Source organism: Pteronotus mesoamericanus, unplaced genomic scaffold (assembly GCF_021234165.1).
Source record: "Pteronotus mesoamericanus isolate MK-2021 breed Mesoamerican mustached bat unplaced genomic scaffold, CSHL_Meso_final contig_20, whole genome shotgun sequence".
Lineage (NCBI taxonomy): Eukaryota > Metazoa > Chordata > Mammalia > Chiroptera > Mormoopidae > Pteronotus > Pteronotus mesoamericanus.
Window position 1 is genome coordinate 34,052,752 of NW_026555085.1, and position 14,687 is coordinate 34,067,438.

The 14,687-nt window shown below is 36.3% G+C and overlaps 1 protein-coding gene across 2 annotated transcripts in view; it reads left to right on the plus strand.

The window, feature by feature from the left end:
* Positions 1-14,687, plus strand: part of LOC129067573 (regulating synaptic membrane exocytosis protein 1-like) — a 191,028-nt gene that overhangs the window by 64,227 nt on the left and 112,114 nt on the right. The window contains exon 2 of one of the 2 annotated variants that reach the window (XM_054569621.1): positions 11,078-11,158. The exons of the other annotated variant lie outside the window; for it this stretch is intronic. Coding sequence (XP_054425596.1) covers positions 11,078-11,158 — 81 coding nt within the window. The remainder of the gene's footprint in view (positions 1-11,077; positions 11,159-14,687) is intronic. 2 annotated transcript variants of the gene reach the window in all.

Genomic DNA, 14,687 nt, shown 5'->3' on the forward strand with positions numbered 1-14,687 from the left:
TGATAGAGGACCCATGTGTGGAAGTTACAAAGAGACAAATTTCAGTAAACATTTTAAAAAGAATATTCCCATAGTTGCAAATCTGTAACAATAGAATCAGCTATGTCAAGGCTCGTGAGTTCTTTGTGGCTTTAGGTTTGCCTACAGCAGAAGCATGCATGCTCTAGAAGGGGACAGTCACGTGGATGGAAGGTGTGACAAATTTCCATTTTCAAGTTTGGAAATACCTAAAGTTTTCCTGAGTCCATGGATTTGTAAAGAAGAGTTATATACTAAGTAAATTCCAGGAGTGACTGAGCCACTGGAACTCTGGAAACAACACTAAAGAGCAAGGTGACTATTAGTTATATATGGTGATGTAATTTAAAGTATTTTATTACCTTTGAGAACACTAAGTGACATGATAGTACACATATACATTAAAAGTATAATAAACTAGAGTTTTACTCTTTAAAATAAATGTACTTAATATTTAATTTTTTAGGGGGGGAGAAACAGCCATTATTGCATTATCTATCTAGATTCCTACCCTTAATCTTACTATTTTTATCTGTTTGAAGTTAATTATTTTTTTATATTAAACAAAAAATAATTTAAGCAACTTCCAGGAAATAAATATACACATAACAGGGCTTTGTAAATGCTACATCAAATGGTTATTTAACCTGCCTACAATATGGCATTGTTGTGAGGATCAAATGAGTTGATGCAAATAAAGAGCTTAAAAAAGTCCATGCATAATAAATGCTCAATAAGTGTAAGTTATTATTATTCCCGACTGATTTTTAGGTTGTGATCATAGCACTTGGCATGGTGCATGGCACAGAGAAAGTGCCCTGTAAGTATATATTCATTGATCACAAAGACATCTGAAGCATCAGGGCTGCCCAGTCAAGGCTTTGGATTATTCTTCTATTTCATATCCTATTTCCAAAGCAGACATTTCTTGAACTTCTTCCCAGTACTTGAGCTGCGGCTATTAAACAAAGTTTCTCATGCCTATATAAGGGCTGATTTTTTAGAAGATACTGGTGAAGGATTAATGAGCATCCTTAACCTAGAAGACTTCATGGAATTTAGTACATTTGAGTTGAATTTTGAAAGGACTAAAATTAATGCAAAGGGAAAAAGAGGCAGATAATTTTAAATAAGAAAAATGGCATATGGAGTGGAGATGAAAATCATATTGTAAAAATTTGAGAGGTATTTGCCTGACTTGGAAAATGCGCTGTTATGAATTAAGAGGGAGAGATTACTAAACAAAGGAATTTGTAGGTGAGTTATCCTGGAACTAGGTAACTTGGAACTACTGCTCGTATTTGGTTTGGTAGAGAATGTGAAGCCCTTTTGTAGAAGCTGTGAATTGGAGAAATTAGAGATTGAGGAAGAATACGTGAGTAGTTCATTCAAGAGAGAAAATGAGTTTGGAAGTAGTAGACATAAATATGAAACAGCAATTTCAAGATCCTTCAAGGAAACAGCCAGAGGACTCGGTGACTTTCTGGCCATTAAGGAGAGTGGAAGGTCATCGTGGCATCAAGATGGTGAATGTCAGTAATGGGAAGGTTTAATTGACTACTATGAAGAATTTGGGAGGTGCTTAAGTTTGAGAGGGGAGGAATATTGAGTTCAGCATTTTAGTCTGTTCAAGCTCAGTTGTTACAAGAGGTTTAGGGTAGATAGAGACTTAAGGACTGATTGGTAAAGGGAGGTGAGGTCTTGAAATGACAATTCAGGACCCAGCAGCCCATTTGAAGCCACAAGGAGGAGAGTTTTATCAAGTCAAGTAGAGCAGAGGGCTTGGATATTGTTTACCTTTGTGCATGAGGAGAATGAAGTCCTGTTTCCTGGACTATCTTTCCAAACATCACAGCTTTCATTAGCATATTTCTAGTTACCTATTTGGATGAAGGGAATGAAAAAAAGTCATTTACAAGATTTTTTTCTCTCTCTAAATACACAAAAAATTAATACAAAAAAGTAAACATTCAAGTATTAAAGTTCCCATTGAAGTGTCAAAATGATTTGGTTTCATTATTTGTCATATTTTAGGTAAAAGAAGCATTGTGGCCTCTTGAGAAATATTTCACTTATAATACAAATGGATAGTGTATATTTCTTGTATGCCACTTTGCTATTTATGCACAAGTAATAGTCTACCTACAATATATTTTCACATCTCATTGGCTGCAGTTTTTCTCTAAGTTTCTAGGCAGGTGACTCAATTGAGAAAATAGTTACAATTAATTTAAAGTAATGCTTAAAGTTTCATTAATGCTTTTTCATGTTCCATTTTCCCATTTTATTTTATCTATTTAAAATCCACTTAAATCCCACCAAGGAACTATTACGGATCTCTGGTAGATATTTATTTAGCTCTCTGGCTCCCTGATGAGGAAGGAGAAAGAATGCTTGTGGAGAAAAGGCATATTTAGATACATAAAAACTACCCTAAAATCATTATTCAAAGAGCTGTGGTTTTGTGTTACAAATAAAAAAACAGGAAAATCATTAGTTGTTAAAAAGCTTTGCCAATATCTTTACAGATACCATTCATCCCTCTCTACCACCAAATTGTGTTCTTTACCCTTGCAATTTACGCAAATTCCGTTATTGAGACTATAGATAACAATGATCTAACAACTGTCTATTACTCTTCTACAGCATTGAAATGGGGCAAGGAGATGTGAGGTGTTTTAAAACTTGAAATATTCAATTATAATTGTGATCTTGCTAAAATTTGAATGAAAATGAAATAATTTAATTGCTAAAACGAGTGTTTCCTAGATATCATGTGATTTTTGAAATGATGAATTATGCTTCTCAGATATTGTGGTGTTTCACAAATAAATTGTACCTTAAGTAGCACCACGTACAATGTATGACATATGACCAAATGACATGACATGTGGAATTCTTAGTGCAGCTCCTGGACCACTGTGGGCACTAAAAATTTTAGCTGACACTATTCACTGTTATTTTTCTGTTTTGTTGTTGTGTTATTTTCATGCCTAAATATGTTTACATTTGTTGAAATTCATCTTGTTTTGCTGAAGTGCTTTTTTTCCTTGTTATTGAATTTATTGGGGTGACATTGGTTAATAAAATTATACAGGTTTCAGGTGTGCGATTCTACACTACATCATCTGTATATTGTATTGTGTGTTCACCACCACAAGTTAAGTCTCCTTCTTCCATCACCTTTCATCCCACCTTTATTCTCTTCTACCTCCTCCACCCTCCTTTCCCTCTGGTAATCACCGTAATGTCTGTGCCTATTAATTTGTTTTTTTCTTAATCCCTTCAATTTTTCCCTCCTCTCCTTTCTTCTCTTCTGTTTCTGCCTCCCTCGTACCTACGAGGTGGGGGCCTCTCAAAAACACAAAATCGCCTTCTGGAGGGCGGGCCCCTTGTAGCACAGGCTTCCCCTGCTGGGTGAGTGTTCTAGGAACCCATCTGTATCCCTGTATCCGTGTAGTAGCTGATGTTGTGAGAGGCTGCATTCGGCTTCAGTGAATTTTTTCTAAAAACTTCTTTCAATGCATTTGCCCATTTCATGACAGGTGATTTATATGAGCACACCTGCCCACACTGTGCTGAGTGTTCAGAAGTTTTTGACCAAAAACGGCATGACCCCATGCCCGACCCTCCCTATCCACCCAACCTTGCCCCAAGAGACTCCCTTTTTGTTTCTCTGGATGAAAAAAAAACTCCAAAAAATTTTGCCCGTGTGGCAGACGTGAAACAAAAAATAGCAAAAACACTAAAAGGCATCAAAATCAATGAGTTCAAAAACTATTTTGACCAGTGCAAAAAAAAGTGTCAATACGTGTATTGCATCCAATGGAGAGTACTTTGAAGGTGACTGAAGTTTAACATGTAAGAATAAATACTCAATTTTTTTATAAATAAATTCCTTTTTTTGGGTCCCCCCTTGTATAACTTCTCCCTTTCCGAAAGTTAATTTCCCCAATTAAAATTATGTCTGTAAGTATTAAAAAGACCATCTTCTGTTCTTCTCTCCTCTTTTCTCAGTTCAGCTTTTGTCTACATTTGCAGCAATTGTCTACATTCTCTATCCTTATTTTCACATCACCTCTTTTCCTATTGACCCACTGCAATTTCACCTGAGCCCATCTCTTTTTACCCTTGGAGAGTTCAGGCTGTGATTTCAGACCTCATCTTACTTGATGCCTCTGCTACATTGACTATATATATTGATTGTTTCCTCCCTCTGGAAATTCTTTACTTTTTACTACATAGATATTTCTTCCTCTGTGGAATGAACAGAAGTTCTCTCTTGCAAGTTTAGTGTCAGGAAATTGCTGGTCTTCCTGATTTTGCTAAAGCTGTGTTGTGTTTTGCAGGCTGCCAGTGGCTTTTGGAGACTGTGTACAGGCTAGTGAGTAGCAAAATGTAAAAGGGTCAGTGGGTGGGAGATAGCAGCAGATATAAATCCATTGGTATGTAAAATATTTCAAGAATTGGAGAAACTACTTGTTTCAATAGAAAACGTTAGCTTAGATAAAGAGGTTAATTGGCCGTATTACTGAAATACTGGAATCAATATTAGGACCTTGTAAAACCAAGCCTTTTAGCATTCCGGAGACATAAAGGATGATAAACTGGGCAGATTAAATAATCCAAAGACTCGGGACTTGACTTCTCTCCTATTATTTTCTTTCTTATTAGTCTGAAAAATTTGTTTTTCCACAATTTAAAATCGCCCATTAACCACTGTAGTGATTCTTTATCTTGTTTTCACCTTTATTTTGTCTAGTTTTGTGAATAATTTCCTGGCTTCTTTAGGGGAGGTTAGCAGGCCTTATCATTCACTGTGAAAAATGGCAGCTAGTTTTCCTTTTCTTATAATTAGGAACCTACTTCTCCTGTCCTCATTGTATTTTTTAAAACAATCATTAGTCTTATGTAGCTTCTGAGGGTTCCCAAAGACACATCAGAGGTATGGTAAGCACTGAGGAAAGTCCACTTTCTCCTTCTGGTGTAGAATTTTCACTGTTCCATCTTCATCTTGTGGGTAGTAGTCATCATACTCATTTGTTCACTGTTAACTGACATAAATATGCGATTTTTAAAAACTAATTTTTAAATTAATATTTTCAACTTTTTTGTTTTAGTATTTGTAATGGAAATGAGATCACTTCTGAAGTCCTCCTTTGAAAAATATATTTGAGTAGATTTTTGTCAATTGCATTACAGTATATTTGTCATGCGAATGAATTTTAAAAATCTTTTTGGTTCTTGTTCTTAAGTAAACTCTTTTTCTATACCAGATGACCTGTGTTGCATTTCACATTCTGGACTATTCCCATTGTTCTTATGGTCACTCTACATTTCTAATATAACTCAACCTGACACCCTGATATAGTCATTGTTCTGCTATTACATTTGGAGAATATTGACTTTTGATACTAGAATAATTTTTAAACATTATTTTAGTATAAAATATTCAAATTATTTGAATAGTTTCAGCAAGGTACCTACCTATATTATGAAACAAATGGTATTGAAACATACCTGAGATCCTGGACTTTGTAACTTTGTGACTGATTTTTATTAGTTGGCATTCGTGTTTCAGGTATTAATGGCAGGAGGCTTTTTTTTTTGTAATGATGGAAAGGACATTCCCTTGATGCCAAATAGAACCTTTGACATCAAATTTGATACAAATCTTGACTTTTGAAAAAATCAATATTTGCAATATATTACTGGAAAAATAGTGTAATCTCTCAGATCTGTAATTTCTTCATCTGTCAAGAGGGACAATCATATCTCCTTACAGGATATTGTGAAAACTAAATGAGATATACTGTGAACATTTTGGTACATAATAGGTATTTATAAATAAACAGAAGTTCTTATTTCCTATACTATTTAGAAAAATCAGAATAAGGGATTAATTTTCTGTCTTTACTATTAAGATGTTGCTTTATGTACAATCGTTTTAAAGCTTTATTTGATAAAGTATGAGTACAGGAGATGTTAAAATTATATCTCACTGGTTTAAAGCAATTACATACTTGGCATTAAAAAGTGTTTTCCACTAAATTAGTCATATGCTGACAAATACATTTTTTCTTGCTCAGAACCTTAGTTAAATAAAAACAAATTAGGAGAGTTATTCAAATCAAAAAACTTATTAGTCAGGAATTAATTTATATTTTATAAATATTTTATGGAATTCTGTAAGCCTACAAAAAAAGTATCCTCTAGAATCTGTTCTAAATCACTAAATTTTAGCATACAAAATTACTTATTCAAGCTTGATTGGCTTTTTTAACTTATTCTCTCATTTGACAAAGATTTAGTGGCTTTTATGTGAGGCCTGTGCTAGGTTCTTGCAGTATGTCAGTGAACCAGAGCTCCTTACTCTTGAGTGGTTCATATTTCACCAGGGGGAGGCAATACATTTTAGTAGGTAGCTGAACAAGGTCTAAGGTATTCAAAGTTTGGGGCTATGGTGGTGAAGGAGAAGCAGAGTACAGTTTTAAGTAGGATAATCAAAGTAGGAACCATCAAAAACTGACCTGTGAGTGAAAACTTGAAGGAGGTAACAGGGTATGTCATACCAACATCAGGCAAGAGCATTCCAGACAGAAGGAAGGGTTGGTGCAAATGCCTCAAGGCAAGACCACGCCTGGTGTGTCTGAGGAAGACCAGCATGGAGGCTGCTGTGTCTGGAACAGAGTAATCAGCAGGGGGAGGGAGCCATAGGAGATGAAGTCCAAGAGTTATAGGAGGCCAGATTATATTCTAAAAACTCTGGCATTTTAGGTGAGTAAACTGGAGAGCTATTGCAAGATTTTGAGCAAAGGAGTCGTGGTCTGATTTTTCTTTCAGAAGAGTCCGTTTGGCTGTTGTGCTGAGAATAAACCCTAGGAGGACAAATGTAAATGCCTGACAACCACTTAAAAGTCCATGGTGGGAATCCAAGTAGGTGATAGTGGCTCAGGACTATTGTGGAGGAGGTGAGAAATGGTCAGATTTGGCATCTAGTTTGAAAGTAGAACCAATCTGGTGGATTAGATGGACACCAAGTGTGAAAGAAAAGAGGAGCCAAGTCTAAAGTTTTTAGCTTGAATAGCTAAAGAAATGTATTTGCAATTCAGCCAAGATTAGAGATGCCTGTTGGCAGATGGATGGATGGTGGGGAAAGATGAAGAATTCCATCTTGGAAGTGTTGATTTTGAGAAGCTTATTAGAAAGTCAAAGGAAAATACTGAGAAAGCAGTTGGATGTCTGGTGGTAATAGAGGATTGAGTTGAAGATAGGGATTTTGCAGGTATTTTAGGTACTTTTGGCTAATGACAGGCAGAAGAGCGGTGCGAAGCCCTGAATCTGAGTTTTAGAAGGAAGTGGCAGCTACAAACCTGTGAGGTCTCTTCTTTTCTATTTTTCCTGGTTTATGTATTTTTAATCAGTGGTCAGCAAATCAGAAGATTGCATATTTGAAAAACGTTTCATTCTCTTAAACCTATGTTGTTTTAGCTGCCCCTAAGGTCCCTTAGGACAAATGGAGACTAGGATAATAATATTTGGTGAGTAAGCGCAAATACACTCCCCTGTTTGGGTGTGATTATTGCCTTCATTGATCCCTATAGGAGAAACCTAGTAAAATTCTAAAACCAAAAGATTGAGAACAAAATGTAAACGTCACAGTCTCTCAGCTTTAGTGCACAACAACTCGTTTCCAGGCATTAGTCGTGAAAGATAAAACCATTTTGATCAAGTTCAAAAAAGAGATAAGGTTTCATAAAATAGTGAGGTTTGGTTTGTTTGTTTGTTTGTTTGTTTGTTTGCAGATGTGGGAGGGGAGGGCACTAGTGATTGCAGGCACCAAAATGGAAACTGAAAAGAGAGAAAGTAATTATGTAAATTGTAATTTTGGTGAGGCCTTGAGGATTTTTAATTTACATACTGTATTTGGAAGCACACTTAGTTCTTTTTGGAGAGATGAAAGCCTTTGTAGCCTCATCGGCAGGATATGGCAGTGCTAGTTTCTCCCGTGTGTAGTGCACGGGAGAGTAGAAGTGGCTGAGTGGGCAGTTGGCAGCCATTCATCGCATTGATTGCAGTCATTCATAAAACCCAGAAGCACTGAGGGCGGAGACAGGAGCTTCCCTTGAGGTGGTTGCAGAATGTCTCATTTGCATAAATCTTCAGTGTTGCCTGAATAGGGAGGGGATGCTCACGTGCAGTTTGAAGACTGCTAAGAGCCCAAGTCTGATAAATCCCTGAGTAATTAAATACTTTGCAAAGAATAAGAAGTTAAAATCTTTGAACTCCTAGTCTCTCAACCTGTAGTAAGTCTGGGAAGTCAGCATTGTGGCACCATTTGTGGCCTCCTTCTGTCTGGCTGAAGGAATAAATCATATGTAGAGAAATAGCCGCAACATGCTGAAATATCATTGTGCTTCTCAGAGTATGAGGGGTCTATCTTATTATAATAACTTTAATGCATGGGAGATAGTAGAAAGTGCTGGGGCTAGACATTTTCTTTACATTAGAACTGTCAAAACTCTTATATTTTATCCCTCCAAAACTGAGATATGCAAGACACAACAATTATAACTTTAGAGCTATGGTAATTTACTCAGGCTAATAAAAATCATGTTTCTTTATGTCTTTATGAATTTGAGCATTGGGCTTTCTTATATCTAGAAAAAAATTCAGCTAAAAAGAAATGAAATTAGAAAATGTAGGAATATGTATTATAGAATGTATATTACCATAGTTTAGAGGCCCCTTAAATTGGTTGAAAAATTAGCAATCTGAAATAAATAGTTCTTCCCCCCTAAAAACTCAGATCCAGTAGCTAGCTATATCACTTTAGTCCTGTGGCCAGGATATATGTTGCATGAAAAATATATTGTTGTCCTGCTTTTAAAAAATTAATTAAAGCATATTAATTGATTCAAGTAAATATATTTTAAGTTAAGTATATTATCAGTTAATTCTAAATATATTGCTTTTGAGTATTTATGTTTAGTTCCATTATCTAATAGAACTTAAAAGTTCAGATATTTAAATAAAGTTTTCATTTGAATGACTCTGTACTATGAACAGACAGGAGCAGTATGTCAACTATTGTAATTTTAAACCAAGATTACTGGGTACTTGAGATTAGATGACAATTTTCCTACACAGACATTGTCTTTCACTCAAAAAAAATGTTTTGCTTAGAAACCTCCCTAATGCTGGCTGATATCCCACATTTATTAGAAAAGAATCACTTAAAAGCATATTTAAGGAAAACTAATTAGGTAGCAGATTTATTTCAAAGCTTTGTTATTAAATATCTGAAACTTTAAGGATAAAAAGAAATGAACTAAGAAGGCTGCATAGAGTTTCCTACAGATACAGTTCTTCAAAAATTTTCCAAAGTTGGTGGTATTGCCGATATTTTCACAAACCAGTATATGTAGATGAAAACATCCTGTTTGCGCTATTTTAAGTTGGGTGAGAGTTGCTAAAGATTTTCCAGTGCTATGAAATTTAACTTCCTGGACATTGTACTCTACATAAATTAGATTAAAATTTCAGAGTCCAGAAATCCTAGGATGTTACTTCTCCCTAACAACTGTCTTATCGAATGTTCTCTTAGCTCTGCAGTCTGAGTGGCCGTCTCCTCCCATAAAACTGCAACAAAACAGAAGGCCTTGTGGTTCTTGTAGATGTTCTGGACTCAGATCTCTTGACCAATCCATTAAGAGTTTAGAAGAATCTCTTGACAAGTCACTTTTTTTCTTTACTCCTGGAGGGACATGTGTTGAGGCTTTGCAATGGCACCGTTTTCTTTTATCTTCGTGTTACAAACCGATTTTAAGTCTCACTTGACCTTGTTTGGCTGGTGGGGGCGGGGTGGCGGGGTGTGTGTGTGTGTGTGTGTGTGTCTGTGTCTCTGTCTGTGTGTGTGTGTCTGCGTGCGCGCGTGCACACCGTGTTCATGTCTCCCTGTACCATTTCTTTCAGAGGTGGAGAATTTAGCCCTTGCAGCCTTTAGCTCTGGGAAAAGTTTATCTGCCACTGCCTCATCAGTGATCCACTTCTGGAAAAAACATGACTGGCCCTAAATATAAGCAGTGTAGTCAGCCCTCCAAGAAACCTCTGTGAAAGTTTTAAGAACCCGATTTATGTTTGAGAATCCTGGGTCCCAAAGGGGTATTTCCATTTAGAAAAGTCTAACGTGGGGGTCTCAGCTTTATAACTAAGGCATCCTTATTTAAAGCAGTGTTTGTTTTAAAGCCTTTGAGGTGGAGGAATATCTGAGCTATGGGGGTGTTTTATGATTTCTGCCCATCAGTCTCTCCAGTGCCTGGATGCCCTGTTGACATGAGGGTAAGAGTGTGTCCTCCTGCTGCCCTTTGGAATTCTGTCGAGTCCTCTGCCTTCCTCATTTCTTTATCCTGTGATGGAGGACTTCAGACACAAAGACCTTTTACTACTTTTTCACATTGTTAATGTATCTTCTCTATTTACTTTACACACATGCGCACACATACTTCATATGCGAATATTTTCTTCTAACTCTTCCTCTTTGCTTAGCTGGAAGGGGATTTTGAACATGAGGCTGTCCAGGAGGTCCCTTAGATCTCTCTTTGCATTAGGAGGAAGACCTATGTTGTGATGATGGCATGAAGGGTCTGTGTCTTTTAGTAAAGTAGCCAAAGCTACGGAAATTTCTGCTCATCTTATAACATACCAGCACAGCAGCTGTTCCTATTTTTAAAGCTTTCAGATGTCTTCATATGGTGAGGCCAAAGCTTTCAGTAGCGTTTCGTCTATGGGGAGAGCTGCTGACAGTCATTTATTGGTGCTAAAAGAAAAGTCCAATACAGAGGCTAGCACAGATTTTATCTGGGCATAACTGAGCTCTTGGAAGCCTGAATCAACGATTTCTAGAACTGAGGGCTTTTCCAGGGCCTCCAGGTTAATATTCAAGGGGCTTGCAAAGATTTTCCCCCAGACTGTGTTTTTAGTACCGTGTTTAATTTCCAGGTTTGTTCTACCCTTTTGATAATTAATAGTGCGTTGTGCTGTCTATCATGCGCCCCAGGTGTGTTGTCAGGGACATGGCGAAGCCTGCTGTCTGCAAAACACCAAGAAATGCTGAAACCCAGCCCCACCAACCTTCACCGTGAGTATGGCATTGGTTTTATTGCCTGAAAATGTCATCTCTTACACAAATCACTGGTTACAGAATTTATTAATTCACACTGCATGTGGGCATAGATACTCTGGGCTACTCTGGTGTATACGTAATAAAAAGGCTACTGTTGAATTAGATAAAGTGATCTGTAAACAAGAGGTCTGTAGTAAGTATATTTGTTAAGTGATGTTTCTAATGCTGTATTAGAAGCATAAAACTAATTAGAGGAAAGGGACACATTTTGGGGGCTCTCGGGCAACAGATTCTGTCCCTTTTGGACTTGGAATGTACATGGGCTGGAGACTAAGTCTCCGTGAAAGTAGTGGGGCAGGTATGCAGGGAGGGGCGGAGCAGGAGAATAGGGGGAATGAATGCACAGGCCGTCCATTGCCCACCTTTGCACTAGTTATTTAAAAGCAGTGGGCAGTCTGAAAGAGTGGATTGCCCATCTTTTTTCATTTTTGGTACAGTAGCATCAGGTGTAGATACTAGTGACCAACCCAAGGGCAAAGCAGGAAGTAGAGAAGAAACCAAATAAGTAAACTCTGGGTTGCAAATGTGGATTTTGATTAAATAAAATGTAAAGAGCTTTGAAATTCTGCAGAGTAGCAAGATACAATCAATTTTCTGAGAAGAACTGTACTTCCGGTAAGAAAAATTAAACAGTTCCTTAAAATGTCTCACCAGCGACAATAGTTATGGCCAAGTAGTCACTACTGGGGAAGTACCTCCTTCCAAGATTTTAAGCAAAAGCCTTTGAAGAAATGTGTCCTAAGAGTGACTTTTAAATAGATCTCTTTAGCTATCTGAAAATTCTTTGAAGCAAAACCAAAATAAAGTGATACAATTATAAAAAGTCTCCAAGGAGAAAAGTAAATTTTTTAATACTTTTGCTGTGACAAGTCATTTTTATTAGCATTGGTAAAGACCAAAATTAAATGATATATTTAAATGCCTATATTTTGTATATTACATACAGTCATAAATAATTTGAAATTATTTATGCTTTAGGATATAATATTTTGTTAAATAAATTTCAAGAGGCTTCATAGGTGGTTATATATTTTATCTCAGTAAGTGTATTTGAATACCATTGAATATCATCCTACATTTAATCAGTACTTTTTAAGGAATAAAAATAATTTTTATTTAGCCATAATAAAGATGTTTTATAAGTATATTGAAAATAAGTACAAAGCTTGAAGTGCTGTTAATGATGTTGCCATGTTTTTAATACTGTAAAGCCATTTTCTGATGATGGAAAAACTTACGATTCTCACTTTCAATCTTATGTTCTAGGTCATAAAAAATATTTTACTTATATTAGGTTTCAAGCCATTTCTTGTAAAGTTTTTTGAGGAATTCACATTTATTTTAAAATATGTTCCACACATTGAGATTCCATTTAAATTGTCATCCCTCCCAAGAAGACTTTAGATTTCTAACCCTTTTTAAATTTTTTTTTTAACTTTCCATAGGCTTATAGTTGTAGAAATCTGTAACTTACCTTGTACTTACTGGAACTTTCTTGGTGGCCCCTCTGAGTATAGTGGCTGAAAGTAAAGAGGTTCTTTGGCTTCTCTTTTCTGACAATCCCTTTGCCTATCACATACATTTTTAACTAAATAGTAAGCCTCTCTGTGAGTGACTTGAAGAATTTAAAATTTGCACTCATTCCTTATTTCTGCTGATTCTCTTTAGATAGTGGTATGTGCCACATATGTGCCTTTCTAGGTTAATATGAAAGGACAACGATAAATTGAAGTTAGGGAGTGATTAAACTTGAGCTCTAGCTTGTAGGTCATTGTTTTTCAATTTGTAAGTCCTAACCTCTTTGTGGGTCTGAAAATCAATAAAGGCTAGTTTTTGTTTATTTTTTATTTTGAATGGAATAGATTAGAAAATATAAGAATGCAACTCTGACTGGTATTGGTAGGGCAAATTTAGATTTCAGTGTGTGATAACCAGGTCAAAATATAAACAAACACTACATTTAATTATAAGGTTGTGATAATGGGTTTTAATTAGAAGAGTGACTTAGATTTTTATTCTATGTCTATGTGTGTATATATAAAATACATTACTTTGGCAGAGATAGGGAAAATGGAGTATGAATGTGATGTGGGCAAAACTTAGAGAGAAGCATATCAGTTAATAGACTATTGTAATAGTCCAGAGAAATAGGATATGGTCTTGACCTATAGCAGAAGCAGAGGGTGTAAGAAGGAAACATCCCAAGAGCTGAGTAAGAAGTCAAATGGGGAGTTCGAGACTGTCATTTTAATATGATTTGTAAAGGAAATGTTTGGGGGACTATCATATCTTTGATTTGGGTGATTAAGAACCATTGCCCGAACGACAGAATTAAAGAATCAAACCAGGCCCAAGGGTAGGTGGGCAGTGAGCAGTTAAGATTTTGATATGATGACTCTGTGGTACCTGTGCTTTATTGAAGGGTGTTAAGCCGAAGAGGTAGTTGGGTATATGAATCTGAAGCTCTCAGTTAACTGGGAAAGTAGATGCCCTCACCGAAGGATATCTAATTAGGAGAAAAATACCAGAGAAAGCTGTATGTAAAAACAATGCCTAAGAAGTGGGTAAAGGAGGAGGATCCCCAACTCAAATTAAAACTAAGAGTTAAAGGTGGAGAACCAGAAGTCAAGGTAGCAGAGGGATACAGGGAGAATGGCCAGCACTATCAAATGCAGCAGAAAATCAGTAAATAACTTTAGAAATTGAAAGTGCCCTTTCAGTTTGGCCATATAAAGGTCAAGGGAGACATTTATCATAGCAGTTTTATATATAAGTGGGTGGAAATACTCTATTTCTGTGGGTGTGAGGAGGAAATGAGAAGTGAGGAAAAGGAGCTTGATTGCACATGCCTTTTCCAAAACCCTGAGGAGAAGAAGAGAGAGAGAGTGGTATACAGAGGACTAGGAAGTAGTGTGACTGTACTTGTGTCACTTGGTTACGCAAGTCTAGATTGATGAATACACATGTCAATATAACATATTTTTGATAACTGTGTACATAAACATCCAAAGATATTTTTAGTTATTAAAATGCCGCTCAGTCACATTTTAAGCATGCTGCATAAGTTGTCATCATTTGAAGTAATATATAAAAATATTAGTGGAGTTCAACAAAATGAGGCTTATGCCTACTATTCCTTAGGTACATGATACATTAGATAAATAAAATAGAATTTCTGTCTTAAGAATCCCTCTGAAATTGGGGGCAGCAATTATATAATCAAATAAATTATAATACACGATAAGTTCAACACTAGAAATATGTTTAAAAAGAGAGAAAATGATTTATTCTTTTCGGGGTTGGTGTGGTCAGGGAGGTATTTACAGACCCTCCAATAGTTAGTATGAAATTTGAAGGATGAATAGTTCAGGAGGTAGGCACTTGCGGTTCAGAGTTTCAGGAGAGAACAGTTGCCCTGAGGCCTGACATACCAGCTTGTGCTGGTGTAATTGAAAACGTGAATTCAAGGCTGGAGCTTACAACT